The following is a 17,632-nucleotide window of genomic DNA, read 5'->3' as shown; positions in this document are numbered from 1 at the left end:
GCCCCTTTGCTAGCCCGGGCGCCGCTAAAATGCAGGCGGCTGAGCGTTAGTTCCCTTCCCCTTTCTCGTAAGCCTTGCTCGCAGGGACGCTGTGGCTGTCTCTTGTACCAACGTGGTGTGTTGGGTTTTGTTTGGTGTTTGAAGCCAACAGAGACCGGCCTATTAAGTCCAGGCTTTGCTGCGGGTCTCCAGGGTACTTTGTGCACCCTCCCTCCTCAGATGGAAGAGGCAGGTCCTACTCCATAAAAGAAAGAAATCAGAGGTCCGTTTGGTGAACTTCGTGGCATGAAATACTAGGGAGTAGTGGATATATAAACATGGCTATAGAAAAAACTATGGAAGAAGGTAACTGACCGTTTTTATGTTTTTTAATTAGGACCATTACAGTGATGCACCAAGACAGCACAAAACAATCACATTTTTTTACTTTGCTGTTGCAAAACACAGCAAAAGCACAAACACAGTAGAAGTACTTAAAAGCAGACATTTTGTTTTCTCTGGTAGTATCTGGGCACCCCTTTTTTGTGTTCCCCCCCCCACCCCCCCCCACTATTTTACTAGAGAACCACTTTCGTACTCATAGTGGCATAAGAACAAAATTCTCACTTTTTTTAATGGAAGGAGGGTTGGGCTGTATATATTCATCCTACAGGAAATTATTCCAGTGTTCCTTTAAAACAGTGAAATGATTTCAAGTCATGTGCTTTTCAATGAAATGTTAAGCCTACCCTCTGCAAAAATCTGTTCTGAAGCAATAGCAGAAACTGTCCTGCCAAAACGTGATCCACAATGCTGTTCAGGAACACCAGTTTTATTGGGCTGAAGTTAATACTTGAGAGTTGAAGGGTTGCCTTGCATGGGGAGCAGGGAAGAAGGAGAGAGGAGACTGTTTCTCATACCATATCTGATCTTTTCTTGCTATACTTCTCATGAACTTTAGATGGTCAAAAATATAGGCCATCCCCTGTTTTGTTTGTATTAAGATTGTGAGAAGAGGTTAGAATGGAAAGACATGCAATAGCTGATGTGAGAGGAATGTTTGCTGCTTTAGAAGTCTGTTACTGCTTGTAGCTCAGTTTAAGGTCAACAAAAAGGCAGCAAGACTATTTTTGTTGTGCCTTGAAAAAAATCCACAGAGGTCTGGGTATGCAACTTGAAGCCAAAATCTGATTTTATTCATGCTGGTTATATAAATTACAGATATTACCATGCTATATACAGAATTGCTCTTGTTTTTTATTTTATACACGATGCTTTCTGAACGTATGTGCAACTCGCTTTAAGTCACTCAGGCTAATGAACAGAGATGTGTTGTTTCTTTGAAATCTACTTCTTTGTATCACAAAAATATCCCATTACTCTGCTTCTGCTCACTCGCTTTCAACTAAGGTAAGTAGCATGGGTGAAAGGAGAATTGGAAGTCCAATCCATGTCTTCCTGATTCAAGGAGGTTATGTTTTCATCTCAGATGTCTCATTTATACCTGCCTGAGAAAGCAGTAAGGTGCAAACATTCAAGGACTTGTATTTTAAGCATGCATTAACCAAGTATTCTGCGGGCAAGACTTAGGTCTTGATTGAGCCTGCATTTGTGAAATACAGTGGCCTTGTAGTTGTCTCTTTATTATTCATAAAACCATAACAACAAAACCAAACAACCCAAACTCAGCAGTAAACATGCCTGAAAGAAAAAGAGAGTATTAAAAAATTTACCATTTTTACAAAAACTAGTTGTCCTGCTTATTAAATGAGCCTGTGACAGGCACATAATATCCTGTCATGCAGCACAAATTGCCAGGTGGTCAGCAAATGCTGCAGCTCTTCAGTAACTGTTTTTTAAAACTGCCTCCCTGGTGGCGTTGACCAGTTAGTATCCAAACTGTGTCAGGTCAGGATTTTTTATGTGTAGATTTTCTGACAGTACTTTCTGCCCAAATAGATTTACTTCTGCAACTATTTTGTGAGAGGGGGAAGTTTTACTAACTCTCTCTTCCAGTGGTGAAATGGAGACAGCCTTTTTAACACCACAAGTTTTGTGTCTGCTTCCTTTGTGGAACTCCCTTCTCTCCCCAGCCTTGACTACCCGCCTTCCACAACTTCTGATGCGGCATCAGATAAAAATCTCTGCTGAAGGCAATTCATCTTTGGAGAAAAGCAAACCCCAGACACCTCTGGAACATTCAAAGTCAGGGGAATGAGAATCTTTGCTTTGAAACAGTATCTAAATCAGTGGTCCACAAGATTATGATTAAGCAGAAAGTATTTAACATAATAAATCCTAATTTTTCCAAACATATTAATGTCTTTAGGTATCTTTATACACTGTTTTCAGAAGCAAAACATTTTATTCTTATGCTCTCATATTTACAGCAATTCTATGGAAATTAGTTAAATTAGCATGTAAAACATATCTCTGCTGGCACCCCACTGAAGTCAAATAATTTCCAAGCCAGAAAGAATTTGGTATTTTTTCAGTGACAACAGCAAATCTGACTTGCATAAGGCTATTTGAATTCCTAGGGAGAAAATTCCTTGTTTGTGTGTTATTGATAACAGAAAGATGCCTAAGAATAACAAAATGATTTCCAGGAAAAGCTAGTTTTCAGAGGTGACAGGAAAAAAAAATTATGACTTCTTTAACCCATCCAGTGTTCACATGATTACTAATTTTTCCAGTATGTGAACTTCAGTCAGTGGAGTAAGGAGAACTCAGCTAGAAGAAAAGAAGGAAAAGATTAGTCTCATGGTACTCACAGCTGTTCCTTCAAAAGTAACTGCAGATGAAACCTTCTCTGGCTCAAGGTAACTATAGCCTCACTTTGACAATGTGAGAATCTTGTTTCTAGTTATATATAGAATAGAGGGATACTCTTTAGAAAACACTGTGTGGGAAACAGTTGCAATAGGAATAAGCATAGTATTTCTTTTTATATGAACTTTTGTTGTTGTGGCCTGTGGATATGTATTGCAGGGTTCTTCCTGGAGTCTTGTTGTTTTTGACGGGCAAGGGAAGCTGGATGGGAGGATAGAAGGGAATTCAGCAAGGCTGCAGAAAGTATGCTAAGACTGAGTTAGTGAGTTGCATGATATTTTGTCCTGCTGCAGATTTCACTCTTGTTTTCTGTATCTCACATGGTGCTTTTTTATTGGCATTTCATGGAGAAAAAGTATTGCTTTAATAGTGCAGATTGTGTACTTGCTGTACTTAGCCAGCTCTTCAGCGGGGTAGATTGTTGTGTGAATTTGGGGTGATAAATAAAAAGCCTCCATATTTTCCTCATTTCCGTTTAGGAAGGTAAATAGAATGGAAAAAGCAAGGAAGGAATTCTTTTAAAATCTTCTAGAACTCTTTTTCTCATGAAATTTTTAGCAGAGCTTGAAAACCTTCCTAGTAAGAGCCTATAGAAGTATCACCATCTAGCAGCACTGAACCACTTGTCTTGATACCTTTAAAACCCACATGACTGTATTTAACTTTTGCAGTTTGCCACCAGGCCCTAAACAATGGCCATGGTCACAGCTTATTTTGAAGCTCTGAATAGAGATGGTTTGAGATTTACTGTGCCTGCAAGAAGAAACCAAAAATGTTTGGAGCCTGATGTTAAACAAAAGTGAATCCAACTATTTACTCTGCCGAAACTTCAGGAAAGCAAATGCGTGCATAGTTCAGAAAGGCAGTTGAGGAGGTCAGAACCATTTCCACATGTTATACACCACAATAGAAATGAAAGGTGACATGTCTTGGATTGGGTGGAGTAGGTTTTAATGCAGAATTTTAATTCAAGCTGGTTATTTCATTTTCAGCTAAAGAACTAGTTTGTCACGAGTGCTATTGGAGAAAAAAGTGAAGAATAAAAAGATATTTTGCTCTTGAGCAGTTCTTCAGCTTGATGTATTAAAGAACTCATCTATTTATATGTAAAGTCTAACTGTACTTCCAATCATTGACAGTCAGGAAGGATTCTGGTTTCGTTTTGTTCTGTTTGTGGGTAAGGAAGAGTGTTTACAGAGAGGCATTTAAAGGGGAGTTGGCAGGCTTTTAAATACATAACCATTTTAAGATCATAAATCATTGAATATGCAGAAGGTTAAGGGCTAGTATTTAAAAAGATTTTCTTCTAAAGCTGCTAGAGCCAAACCACTGCTGTGTTTCCTAAGAAAAGCCTGCTGGACAAATCCCCACCCGGCTCATTACTCTAAAGACTCTGAGCCATGATGATTCTGAACACATTTTCTAGTCAATAAGGAAAGGAGGAATTTTTTTTTTAATACAATGTTCACAGAGTATTTTCCTAATCTTTCTATATACTAAGTTAATATTACTTTTCTTTGCTGAAAGTGTTTTAGTTGACTTTTAATTTTGCACTTTGAAACCCCATGTAAAAACTTGCAGCATTAAAAAGTTGTGCAAGTTTGCTGAATGGGAAATTACTGTGTTCCCTGGGCAGCTCCCCTGAGCAAGTCCAGGCCTTTGTGCTGTCTAGAGAGTTAGTATAAATTACATGTATTTGTCAGTGTAAAGCCTTCTTTTGTGCAAGAACTCTGGGATCTTTGTGTTCTGACATTCATGGTTCATTGGCCAGCATGTCAGGTAATTCCAGTGCTTTCAAGATGCTTGCAGTATCCTGCACCATTTAGAATAGGAAATATCTGCACCATTGTTTCAGAATGTAGTGCAGCAATTGAAGAAAGAGCTGTGATTCTTTCACAATTGTGCAAGCAGCATTTTGTTAACCAGCATCTGTGCTGGACACATCCTGTTTGCTTAATATTTACTTACGAATGGGAAAGTTTACAACTTACAGCAGTTTCAATGGCTGTGGGACTCAGGTGTTCTCTCAGAACAGCATAAACGCTTGGAGACATTGGAAGAAGATCTGATGGGGAATGTGGTTCTGTAGAATCATTTAAGCTAAAAAGAAAAAATAAGCAAACAAAAAATATACAAAAATAATCTTAGAAAGAACTTAAATCCCTCTAACTTTATGCATATCAGTGGAGTATGGTGAATGTTTTTTAAGTCTGTTAACCCTGTACTCAGGCTTGCTGGTGGCCCTGCAAACACATGCCAACAACCTTGTATACACTTAAAAATGTAGGAGATAGAATCATGTTTATCCTCTTTTTCCTTGGCCTTAATACCAGCTGCTGGAGAGAAGAAGGAGACAGTGAAAGATAAGTAGATCAGAGTACCATGAAATCTGCATTCACTTTTTACAAATGTTTTGCCACATGAATGGGAAAAGCACCATGCAGGCAAAGTTTTTTATGTCCCTTTCTTGTGTTTAGCAGTCCTTGGCCTTGTGTTTCTATGCCAAACTATTTTCAAATAGTTTGGGGAAGGGAAGCAGGGGAAACTCTGAAATGGGATGTAAATTAAGTAAAAAAAAAACCAGTTGAAGTGTGACACACCTGTGAGGATACTTACATTTTGGAGACTGGGATAAATACAGAAGGAACATAACCTTTGCCTCCTCCATCTGAGGGCTTTGAGACTAGAATAAATAGTAAATAAATTAAATATTGTTGAGTCATTTTATTATCTATTTGAAATTGATTATTTGCTTGAAGTGCTGCAGACAATAATAAATTGAAAAATCCCTGCATAAATAAATAGCCATAAAAGTGAGGAGAATTCCTGAGATTAGTCCTTGAGTTCAGGTCTTAGTCATAGAATTGTCTGTGCTCTCTTGATATGAATCACAATACAATACCACAACCGATGAAAGAGATTTTGTTAGGCCTTCAAAGCAAATACACAATTCTTTAAGTCTGGTACTCTGGGCCTCCACATTTCAGTTCTGCAAATGCTTGGAGCTCTGTCTGTACAGATACAGCTTCAGCAATGTCTTTTGCATGAAATTAAGCATCTATGTAAGATTTTAGAGGATTGGAGCATTAGGCAAAGTCCACTGAGTTAAAATGAAGAGGGAGAAAAAAACCTGTAGCCTCCAAATATTTTTGAGTTGTGTAGGAATTTGAGTTCAAATGGAACTGTAACCCTTGATACTGAAATTTTAGAAGAATGTGTTTTATCTATTAAAAAATTAAGGGTTTGAGGGCTTTCTTTAAGCGAGAATGAATTTGATCTAAAAATGTAACTTGGACAAAAAAGAACGTGGGCCTGAACATATTTGGAACCATCCTTTTTTGCATTTTCCAGTGCAGTTGCCAGGGGTTTTTAGGGACATTGTCTGCCACAATAACTTTGTAATTGTGCAGTGTATTGGGAAAAGGTGGTGCAGATAAATTACCTTTTTTAATGAGGTTCCATTGGATGAAATGAAACAAAGTAGGGCTTCCAAGCTGTTTGGGAAATACTGAGTTTTCTTGAAATTAAAGAAACAGCATGCTACAGTATAACACAACTATGAAGCCGATAAGCAGGATGACTTTTCAGTTTCCTCTCCTTTGAACACCCCAGCACTGAATTTTGTGATGCATCAGTCAGGAAAAAAAAAAAATCAATTTCTTAACTTTTTAGAAATATTTTCATCACCTCTACTGCAACCTCTAAGACTAGGGATGTATTTGCAAAATGAAGCTGTCTAAATGATAGACACATGTTAAAATAGTTCTCTTGAAGATGACTATTAAAGGAGGCATCTTAATCTGTTCTCTCCCTCCTCTCTCTACATTCCTAAAATTGCCTTTTGACTTTGCAGCTGCTGTGCAGAAAGGGTAAATAGAGAAGTGGAGCCCAACCTTCATTTGGCTGACAGCTGTAGTGTTTGCCAAAGGCCTTATCTTTGGGGATATCTGGATACAGGTACTTCAGAGGGTTTTCAGGAACGTTGTCTGCCATAATAACTTTGTAATCGCGCAGTATGTCGGCAAAAGGCAGGGCAGATAAGCGACCTTTGTTATAGGGTTCCACCGAGTGAAATGTTACATCTCCTGCAAAAACACAAAGGCACCATCACCTGTAGATCAGCATCTGCAGCTGGAACACACTTTAGCCTTTCTTTTGAGGTTTACACTTGCATAGGCTTTACCTGTTCTTACCTACGTTAGTATCTTTCAATATATAATTTTGGCATATTTGGAAACAAATCTAAGGTCTGCAGTAAGCAGATACACCTCATAGAGAGCTTTGTTAATATAAAGAACTCAGAGGTGGAATGTCAGAGTTTTGGTTTGTGTTTGAGAAATTGTGACACTTGTATCTTGTCCAAAACCATACTATGACATGATATATGTGAATTTTACTTTCAAACCAAACAAAACGTGACTCCAGTATTGCAGGTATATTGCCGAGTTTGGGTTGGTTTTTGTTTGGTTGGTTTTTTTTGGTTTTTTTTTCTTTTAAATTATACTTACCATTTTCTAGCTGATCCACCCAAGTAAAGGTAATTCCACCCAGATTGCTCTCACTAAACCTTAATAAAAATGTTCCTGGTGTCTTGTCTTTCAGCAGAATTCGCTCCTTTTCTTTGCTTACAAATCCCATTATGTACCTGAGGTATAACAGGAAATCATGGGTTTACTTTTGGAAAAAAATACAGACTTCCATCTGGGCAATGTGTAGAATCATAGAAGGGCCTGGGTTGGAAGGGACCTTAAAGTTCACCTGGTTCCAAACCCCCTGCTGTGGACAGGGACATCTTTCACCAGACTGGATTGCCCAGAGCTCTATTCAGCCTGGCCTTGATCTGGCCAGACTTTATACAGGTTTCCAAAATGTGGTTACAAAGCTTTATAAGGCCTAGAGACTGTGACCTAAGCTTTGTGTGATTTACATGTGGAGCATGGCATTGAGCTCAAAGTACTATGAAACTGGTGAAATTTATCCCAGTACTTAACTGCATAGACAGAACTGAAGAACAGATCTAAACCTGCATTTCTAAGGGATTCAGTGTTGTTCCCCTTTGGCAAAAATTTCCAAAAGCTGTAAATGGGAGAAGGGAGAAGTATTAAACTCATTGCAAATACTCCTCTGCATAGCTAAAACTGAGATTAGTGAAGGACAGAGAAAAAGCGGAGAGAGACCAATATACAGCAGTTCCCTTCTTGCTCACCCATCAATCCAAAGAGGAAGAATGTGTTTTTTAATCAAGTCCAGGATTGCTTCAAGCCAAACCCAAAAGGTAAAAGACTTCCCAGGCAAATGCTCCTAACGGTTAAAAACAACCACAAAACACAAACAAAACCAACACACACAAGAAGAGAATCATGAGAGTGATGTTACCCAACGTTCACATGACATAGTTTCTTCTCAGTTTCTTAAGAATAAGCTACTTTGCTCAAGTGAGAATGACAACTTGAGCTGTGGTTTTGAGTAACATTTCTCTTTCAACCTGACATAAAACCAACTGATTTTTAAGATATGCATTGGAAGCACCTCATTTTTCAAGGAAAAAAAAAAAATCACATCTGTTGTTTCTTCCTAGTTAGAAAATCACGTTTGAATGAAATGAAGATGAGAAAGTTGAACTTCCTTCCAAGCTTCTGTTCTTGTTTAAATAATGTAGTTAATGAGAATTAAACGAGCTTACCCTTCTTTATCAATACATTCTCTGTTCCTCATCAAAGTTATTGCATATATTGACTGTCTTGGAATAATTTAGGTCAAAACTGAGCATACAAAAAATAGTACCTATGCTTTACAGAAAATATATTACATGCTTTGATAAGACTTTCAACTGATCATTTACAGAAATATGTTAGGCACACTAAAATGGCAATTTCTGATATCTGTAGCAATATATCTAACTAGATCCCTAATCCCAAGCTTTACGCTTCTGGAAGTGTTATTTTCCTAGTTAAATTTTTACAAGGGATGTGATTGTGCTGAGCTGTAAGTCCCACATATGGCAAATGAGAATCTTATCAGTAGCATCAGGGAAACAGAGATAGGCATGGTTGTGGGTGTTATCAGACATAAGAGTCTAGTTTTACTTTTGGAACAGTACCTTGCAGAACTTTGCCCAGGATAGTTGATAATCATTGTAACTGACTTGTTGCCCTGAAAGAAAAAAAAAGCCCAAATGGTGCATGTATTATTCTGAAGTTATGAAATAGATATAGCTTGATATCTGTATAGGTGGGTGAGGGGAGAAGTACAGTACATACAGACTTGGGGAGGGAGGGATAGGGGCATGCTAAGGGACTGTAGATCTGCTTTTCTGTATTTTTATGAAGCAGGTGATAATTGTAGTTTTGGGAATACTTGCCTAAAGCAGCCCGTGACTTGGTGTCTGCAACTCTACATGCTCAGTTTCAGTTTTTAGCCTAAATGTTACTTCTCAGTTTTCCCCAAGGCCTCTCCCTTCTGGGGCACACTTGGGTCTCAGAGTAGTCAACAGTTCATCTCACTGAGGTTACAGGGCCTCTTTGCTGTGCTGACACCAGTGAAGCATCTCTGGTGAGGTCCCAGAAGTGAACAGACCCACAGGGACAGGTACTTAAAATGAAACAAACCCCAAACCAAACCTCGTAAGCAAGCAAAAATACTTCCTTTGATTTCAGATGTAAGAGATAATTGCTAAGGAAGAAAAGTAACATCACAGTTCAGTGTGACTTTGATGCCCTCTTCCTTCAGTTGAGCAGCCTGGAAGTTGAAAGTTGAATTACTTTGTGATAAGAATAAGCTAATGCCTGCTTTTCTTTAAAGAAAAAAAATGTCATTGTGACATTTTTGACATCAGCCCTGGAAGTGGAGGTCATGACGGGCTGGTTTTGGCTGGGGTAGAGTTCATTTTCTTCACAGTAGCCGGTGTGTTTTGGACTTGTGCTGGAAACAGTGTTGGTAATACAGGGATGTTTTAGTTCTTGCCTAGCAGGGCTTACACACTGTCAAGGTCTTTTCTGCCTCTCACCCCACCCCATGAGCAAAGGGGCTGTGAGTGCTGAGAAGTTGGGAGAGGACATAGCTGGGACAGCTGATCCTAACTGACCAAAAGAATATTCTGCACCATATCATGACATGCTCAAACTAGGGGGAAGGAGGAAGAAGGAGGGGATGTTTGGGATGATTGCATGTGTCTTCCCAAGTAACTCTTACGCATGATGGATCCAGCCCTGATTTCCAGGCTGAACACTTGCCTGCAGATGGGAAGTAGTGAATGAATTCCTAGTTTGCCTTGTGTGCATGTGTGGCTTTTGCTTTACCTGTTAAACTGTCTTTATCTTGACCATGAGTTTTCCTACTTTTACCCTTCCAATTCTCTCCCCATCTCACTCTGGGGGAGTGAGTGAGTGAGTGGCTGTGTGAGGCTTAGTTGCCAGCTGGTGCTAAACCACAACAGGTGCTTAAAGCCCTTACCTGTAGCCATCAAATATAAACCCCAAAGCAAATAAAGTCTGTGTATTTCTACACACTTACCCGTAAGTTTCTCTGCCAGCATGTTGAGCTGTTCGGAATTGAGTCCACGACCTACGTATGATGAAAATTGCCAGCTCAGTACTTCTAAGAGCTGGCTTAAAGTGGCAGCAGGGGGGTTGTTGAAGAAAGACAAATTCTGCAACAGAATGAATGCTTTGTTTAGATAGCAGCCATGAAATATGTATCAGGCTGTAACAGGAGGCTGCAAGTACTTGAGCAGAATCTGGAAGTGTTGAAAGTCAGCTCTGTGTGTGGGGAAGCATTGGGGCAAACATCTGTGGGCCCTCCCACCTGCAGGCACCCAGCAAGGTCCAGTGGGGTGCCTGAGAAGAGTTGTAGGGCGACACTCCTAGAGAGAGCCTAAGTCTCTGTGTGCATCTCGGTTGCTAAAATACCTTGCTATGCTTCTAGTAGTGTCCTGTGTAAAGACAATGAAAATATGCTTAAATCCTGCCTGAAAAATCTAGATATTATCACTATATTTTAATGTTTAGCGCATGGAAACCTTAAACCATTACATACTAATATGGTGATGTGCTGTTGAATCATTTGGCTTATCTTAGTTTTTTCATTTGTTTTTTTTGGATTGTACACACCATGGACATACTGAAGACTGTGCAAAAACTCTTTGGAGTATCACAGAGTGATAATGCAGTCCAGCCTGCTGGTCTGCTGGCCTGCCACCATGGTGGAGTGTCTGACCCTTTCCCTCCTCCGAGTATCCATGTGACTGCATTAATGCCCAGCTGAAAGCCTGAGAGCCATTGACAGCACTGTTCCACAATCTGCAAATACAGTAACAGTGACTGAATCTAAAATATGTGCTGAGACAGCTGGAGCCTTAGAAAGAATGATTCTGCCTTTGCTCAGGGTTAGAGCCACTAGAAGCTGCTACTTAACATTTATAATCTTCTCCACAGAAAGCACAAGTTCCTATAAAATCCGTGGTGGAAAGCAGCACTTAAGTACATTAGAGACTCACCTATATGCCTGCTTTCATGGTTTGGAGTTGTACTGGTAGAATTATCTTCTAACAGCTCTAGTTTTAGTCAGCCACACCCAAGAAAGATAAATTCAAACTACAGAAGTTAGAGAAGTTGTGGAGAAGGGCTGTCACCTTTCCTTAGTTTAAGAACTACTTTAGGCTACAAAAAGGAAAGCTAAGTGTGCATGTGGTTTTATATCTGGAAAGAAAGATAAGGAGGACAAGATTAAAGTGTGATGTTGATAACAGCGTATTGTGAAAAAAAGTAAGGCCAGTTCAAGAGCGAAACACATCTTTTTTATACTTAATGTATTTAGTAACCAAATAACACAAATGTGAAGATGCAGGAAGTTGGTATTTATATACTGAGGACCTACCTGAGGATCGTTGGTTGACAGATTGTACCAAATAATAGAGGCCCAGGCGTTGGGCAGTTGGCTGACATTGGAAATCATCACCACAGGCAAAGAGCTGGTCTGGTAGAGAGAATGAATGCAGTGTGTAAATGCTGCTGAGGAAAGTATTAGTGCTGTGCTGTGCTTTGGTGTTTTAGCCTCTCTTTCTTCCCAAAGCATAGACTTATTTTCCAGAAGTTCTGAAAATCTTGTGGTTACTGCTGAGGGCCTCACCGAGGATAGGCAGACCTGTGGTCTGGCCCAACACAGTTGTTCTTCTATGAACTGCCGGAAAATGCCTTTTACTCTTGCCCCAGAAAATCTGTCTCGAATACTCACTTCCAAATTTATGGTCAATCCGTACAGGCAGACCTGTGTTTCAAAGCTGATGGAGTGCAGTTCCTCGGTCACCATGTGAGGGCCCTGAGGGAGTAAGGAGGTTTTAAAGCTGTGAGTGCACAGTTGGTGTTTTAGTGATCCAGCTGCTGAGGTCACACTTGGAAAGAAAACTCATATCAAATACATAAGCAGAACAGGAAAAAAAGGAAGTGAAGGAAACAATTTGTTTGTTCAACTATAACATTACATTAGTCCAGAAGCTTGGTATTTTTTCTGATGAATCTAAAAAACCCTGAATATTGTTAAAAGAGTACTTCCAAACTTTTAACTTTTTCTAAAATGGTACTTTTAAACACAGATTTGCACACAAGAAGTTAACAGATAATTTTGTGTGTCTGATAAAGGCTGTCTCCAACTTTCCTTTTCCTAAAGTTTCCTTACTGATTGACAATTTGACTTTGAACAGACATGTTCAACTTCAAGGAGAAACAAACTAGAAACAAAGTCAATAGCCACAGCTTTAAAGACAACTAGGCCTTCATCCAGGTTTGCTGTGTGTACTGAGACGGTACTAGTTGAAGGAGTAGAGACCTACATCATTAATCCAAAGTAAATCTGGTATTAAAACCCCAAGCTTTTCTTGGATGGAAAAAAAAATAAAATCTGTTTGTCATCATTGATTGAAGTTTGTAGTACAAGCGTTTGTTGATTACAAACCAGCATAGCTCTGTAAAAATCCAAATCTCTGCCCCTTAGGAAACAGGTCTTTCGAAATACATTTCCATCCCCAGAACTCAAAGCATAAAAATATATTTCTCCTTTTCCTGTTTTCTTTGTTGTTGGTCTTTCCCTCCCCATCATGCGTTTGTTTTGTCGGACTTGTCTTTTAAAAAAAGAAATTAAAAGTTGCAAATCAAAATGCTTTCCTGTATTGAAATATTCTGCTTTCAGTCAATGTAAAATAAAACTATTTCTTGGCAGAGGACCTCGTGGCCTTATCTTTCCCATGGAGCACCTCCTCCAGGATATGTACAAGCCACTGCAATAAAAGACACTGAATAAATGAGGAATTGAGACCACAGGAGATCCTTAGGCATCTGAATAATAAATCTGCCTTGCAAAGGGAAAATCCAGCTTAGACCTGAAGGCTTTTACATGAAACACTCATCCATCAAATGAGCTCAGATGTTTTAATACAGGTTAAATCAATCCAGCTCAACCTGTATTACTGATACAAAGTTGAAAAGGGTTGGTGAAACCACCCTTCTTCCCCTCATTATGATTTTGCAGAAACAAATTTTTCTCATGGAAAAATCGTCTAGGCAAAAAGGTACATCTGCATGAAAGGACAAATCTAAAATAGAGAACTTCCACTTTTTTTAATGAGGCCAATTATGTTTAACTACACTTTTAGCAAACTGAATGTCTTATAACAAACCTAGTTTTGAAAGTATTATAGTTGCTGTTAACAAAGAAAATCCCAACTCTTGTTCTGCTAATAACCACTTTCACAGACTGACTTGACCAAGGAGAGGCTCTGTTTGAGGAAATCAGCAGTGAGCCAGGTCACAGTCCAGTTGTCCTAATTCTCCACAGACCTATGATAGCTTTAGATAGTTTTAAAGGCACAATGTGTGGAAGGGGAGGAAAATGCTGCCAGAAGTAGAGTGCCAGCATTTCTTAACCTACATTTTTGCATTTGCTTGTTGTGATGTCAGTGATTTTGTAAATAGCAAAGTAACTGGGAGGTGAGCCTGGAGTTTCAGTCTTGCTAATCGGGTTGTGAGTTGTTCTGTTCAGAAATGTGTGTGAAACAGGCACAAGTATCTCCTGCTCTAGGTTTTGGTAAAATTCTTCATGTTGATCACACCTTTTACTTTGTACTTAAAGACTACTTCAAATAACTGTTGTGCTTATAAAACTACAGCTATGTGGGCTGTGATATGAGTGATTTTATATATATATATACGTATATATATATATATATATATGTTTTTTTGGGTTTTTTTAGCTTGCTAATTCAACTTTACCCTCAGTTGTTGGTTTTAGCGCTTTCGTGCCATACACAGAGTCACCACGAGAGGGGAACCTACGACCAGGCTGGGATGAGTGTCAGTAAATGAAGCACATTTTTGGTCCTGGATGAGGCAGCAAATCCATTTGATGCAAAAATAATGACATCCTGACTTCAGCTGTGAACCTGGCCAGTAAAACATATATTTAAAGGACCTTTCCTATAGGAAATAATTATTTCATTATTATTTGGTTTGGGTTTTTTTTCCAAAATATAAATGACCAAAAAGGTAACCTTTGAGAGGAATGCACAAATTTGGATTATTACTCTCCACCTTCTATTGTAACTTTTTCAATATACAAACTTAAGGCATGCAATTACAATTTGAGTCATTCCCACCAGTTCTCATTATACTTATACTAACATAATAATTGGATCCTGTACCTAGTACGTATTTCAGAATCTAACAGCTCTTTGATTTAAATAAAATCAAATATGAAATACTTGTGAGAGTAGGCAAAAACAACATGTAAAATAAATGCACAAACCTCATTTCCTTTGCTTCCAGCGCTTGTTTTCATTTCTTTGGGTTGCTGTATAAAGCAAAGCAATATTTATGTGTCAGAGAGACTACAGACAGAAGTACATATAAAGAACATAATTTGTAACCAGGATGTTTTTAGTTATAATAAGATTTTATTTGCAATATACAAATGAAGTCTTCATAAGTCTCTTGACACTACACCTCAAAATTCTATTCAGTGAGGGTCTTTTGATATTTTAAAAGAATTTTTAAGAAACTAAATGAATGTAACAAAGCATTAATTAGGGTGCTTGCCAAGTGTATAACACAAAAAAGCGTTAAAGACCATTGATCTCAATCTCCTTTTGCAAAACTACACCAAGGCACTGCATCTGTGGTTAAGCCCCAAAAATACCACAGGCAAGGGAGTGTTAGTCAGAAAGCAGGACTCACAGGGCTCTCAGAGAAGTCACAGAAGCAGTACTCTAGTCTCTCACAAGGCTGTTATCACAGGCATTAATTTCCGATAGATTTCAAGCATTCAATTCTATTTCCCCTAGAAAATTGTGGTGTGGTTTAGGGTTTTTGTCTGTTTGTTCTGTGTGTTGGGTTTTTCTGTTTGGGTTTTTTTTTGTTGTTGGTTTGGTGTTTTGGGTTTTTTTTTAACCAAACTCAGTTTCTGAGAAGCTTTTTAATTCAGCATGATTAGTCTTTCCTTTTCTGGTGGTAATTGGGGTTTGCTTTGTCATTTCTGTGAAAATATATAGTCTTATTTTATGGAATGGATAAGGTATGGAATGGCATAAAGAGGTTCTAGGAGTAAACTTCCTGTATAAGCAGAAAGAAAATGAGTGTGGCATTGACAGTAATACAGTTCTCCCTCCACAGCTTCCAAAGAATCTTATATTTCTCTACCAGAAGTACACAACAATAAAAAAGCAGTCAAACCTACCAAATGTCGAAATTCTACTGACAGGCTTCCATTTGCAGACTCATCCATGTTCATGGCTTTCACGTGCGTTCCACACAGAACGAACCTCCGGTTACTGGGGAGGACATTTCACTTATGTACTCAAATACCATTGTATTGGAAAAATTTAATAAATGTGGTACTTTTATTGTCTTACCTTACAGTTGAAACATTCCTAGAAGAGAAGAGGGGTGGGGGAGAGGAAACAGATTGTGAATCAGTAAATATGTAAGCCATGACTTGTACTGAGAAGCATATCTCAGATGGTAGATTTTGCCTGGTCGAAGTTGGTTTGCATTGACAACACAACTACAGTTTTTAAACTGAAGAACTGAAATTCATACTGTCCATTTAGAGTTTTGCATCTGGCCATATGTAGGCAGTGTATTTTATCTTGCTCTTTATTATCAGACAGTACGCGGCTTTTTAGAGAAACAGCCCTGGCTTCTCTCTTGCTCCCTCCTCACTAGGTGTTTTCCTTCTTTCTTGTAGGCCAACATGCAGTAGGTCCATGCAGTCAAGGTGTTTTTTAGGGGCTTGCAGAAGCACAACAAGCAGAAAGAGGGAGGTAGCTGTACTGAGGGCTGGGGATGGAGCATGGTGAGAGCGGAGGTATTTCAAACCTAACTATCCCATAAATGCAACACAGTTTGATTTCAAGTTTTTGTGTGATGCTGCTGTATCACACAATGATGAATTTTTTCTAAGTCTTGAGACAAATCTTAAATGGATTTCTTGCCTCCAATTTGAAAACATCAATTAGACTTAACAGCTTTGTTTTAAAAAAAGACATCATCCACATAAAAAGGAAGTGTTACTCTGATCTTTTAACTGGTGGGGGGTTTTAATTTTTTTTTTCTTTTCCTTTTAAAAGCAGTTTTATAATCAGATAGGGTAGCCACTGAAAAAAACTGTGTTGTCTCTGTAGGGAGAAAGAGAATATCTTCACTTTTAAGTTTCTTACTTGTCAATAGTTGCTTTCACTCTGATCTGGTAGTTCAGCTCTGGCAATTTAATTAGCAACCTTCAAAACAGAAAATGAGAGAGTGAATATTAACAGAATAAATGTCTCACCAGAAAACACCAGACTAGTTGCTCCAGATTCAAGTATCAGAAATTATTATAATCTGAAAACAGATTAGGCACCTAGGATTATAACACAATTTACAGGGTTTGAATACTGAGAAAGAGGAGCTGGGCTGTACTGGTGGTGGGTGCCCTACCCTCCCTCTAAGTGTGTGGAAAAGTTAGCATGTGTTTCAGGGAATGTCTGGAGAGACACCAAAGTAGTAATAATTAGGAGATGGATTTGTATGATCTCTAACTGCACCACAGATTGTGTGTGGGCTTTCCTTCATGTACCTTTTCTCACCCCCAACCCTCCATGCACTTTGTGCTGCAAGGTGGAAATGAAATGAGAGTTCCTCTCCAATTTTTGTTCTTTCACAAAGTCAGGCAAGGAGCTACTGGGAGAGAAATAACTTGTCTCTGATTCACCAGAGACCCCCAAAATGCAGCAGTTTCTCTTTCCTCTGTGTATTCTCTGAGTATTCTGATTTTGGCTTGTATGATATGGATCATTATTTATTCAGTTTGTAAAGTCATTAGAACAAGAATTCAATGCATACAGAACCCTGAAGGTGCCACCTTTAGCCACAATGTGCCTTTCTTCCTCATGTTTTACTCTTTGCTGCCACTTGTTCTGCATGACAGATTCTGTGGACTTCATATCCCCATTCCAGAAAATCTCCCTGCAGTTGAAAGGATCCTTAACACAAGTTGGTCTGCTTTGCTTTCTAGATTCTCCTAGGATAAAATACTGTACAAAAATGAAGGACTTTATATCAGATTTTTTCCCTTACCTTAATTTAACAGTGAACTGTATTAAAGTTTTGAGAACCATTGGCCTCTGGGGATGTGTTGGCATGCAGGGCTGCCTTTCAACCACGAAGGAGCTGTGTGAGGAGTGAAACAAATGTATTTTTAGGAATGTGTATGAACAAACAGCTGGGTTTTTTTAGGGGGGAGGGGGGGGGAATGGGGCTAGTATCTCTTAAAGACTTATTTCTCTACAGATTCTGAA

The 17,632-nt window shown here is 38.8% G+C and overlaps 1 protein-coding gene across 1 annotated transcript; it reads right to left on the bottom strand.

Moving 5' to 3' along the window:
- Positions 1 to 1,147: 1,147 nt before the first annotated feature.
- On the bottom strand, positions 1,148 to 17,563 carry LOC121673169 (signal transducer and activator of transcription 4-like; the record flags this gene model as incomplete). Its single annotated transcript, XM_042046257.1, has 15 exons — positions 1,148 to 2,712; positions 4,803 to 4,911; positions 5,428 to 5,494; positions 6,705 to 6,896; positions 7,320 to 7,456; positions 8,018 to 8,112; positions 8,912 to 8,964; positions 10,324 to 10,459; positions 11,686 to 11,784; positions 12,043 to 12,126; positions 14,605 to 14,649; positions 15,532 to 15,625; positions 15,707 to 15,724; positions 16,514 to 16,573; positions 17,412 to 17,563. Coding segments are annotated over 15 exons (1,368 nt in total), but the record flags the coding sequence as incomplete, so codon positions are not given.
- Positions 17,564 to 17,632: the final 69 nt, after the last annotated feature.

The sequence above is a fragment of the Corvus kubaryi genome, unplaced genomic scaffold (genome assembly GCF_017639235.1).
Source record: "Corvus kubaryi isolate FWS band 111438036 unplaced genomic scaffold, C.kubaryi_AGA036_p1.0 65266, whole genome shotgun sequence".
NCBI lineage: Eukaryota > Metazoa > Chordata > Aves > Passeriformes > Corvidae > Corvus > Corvus kubaryi.
The sequence above is the reverse complement of the archived record's forward strand: the minus strand, read 5'-3'. Positions and strand labels throughout refer to the sequence as shown.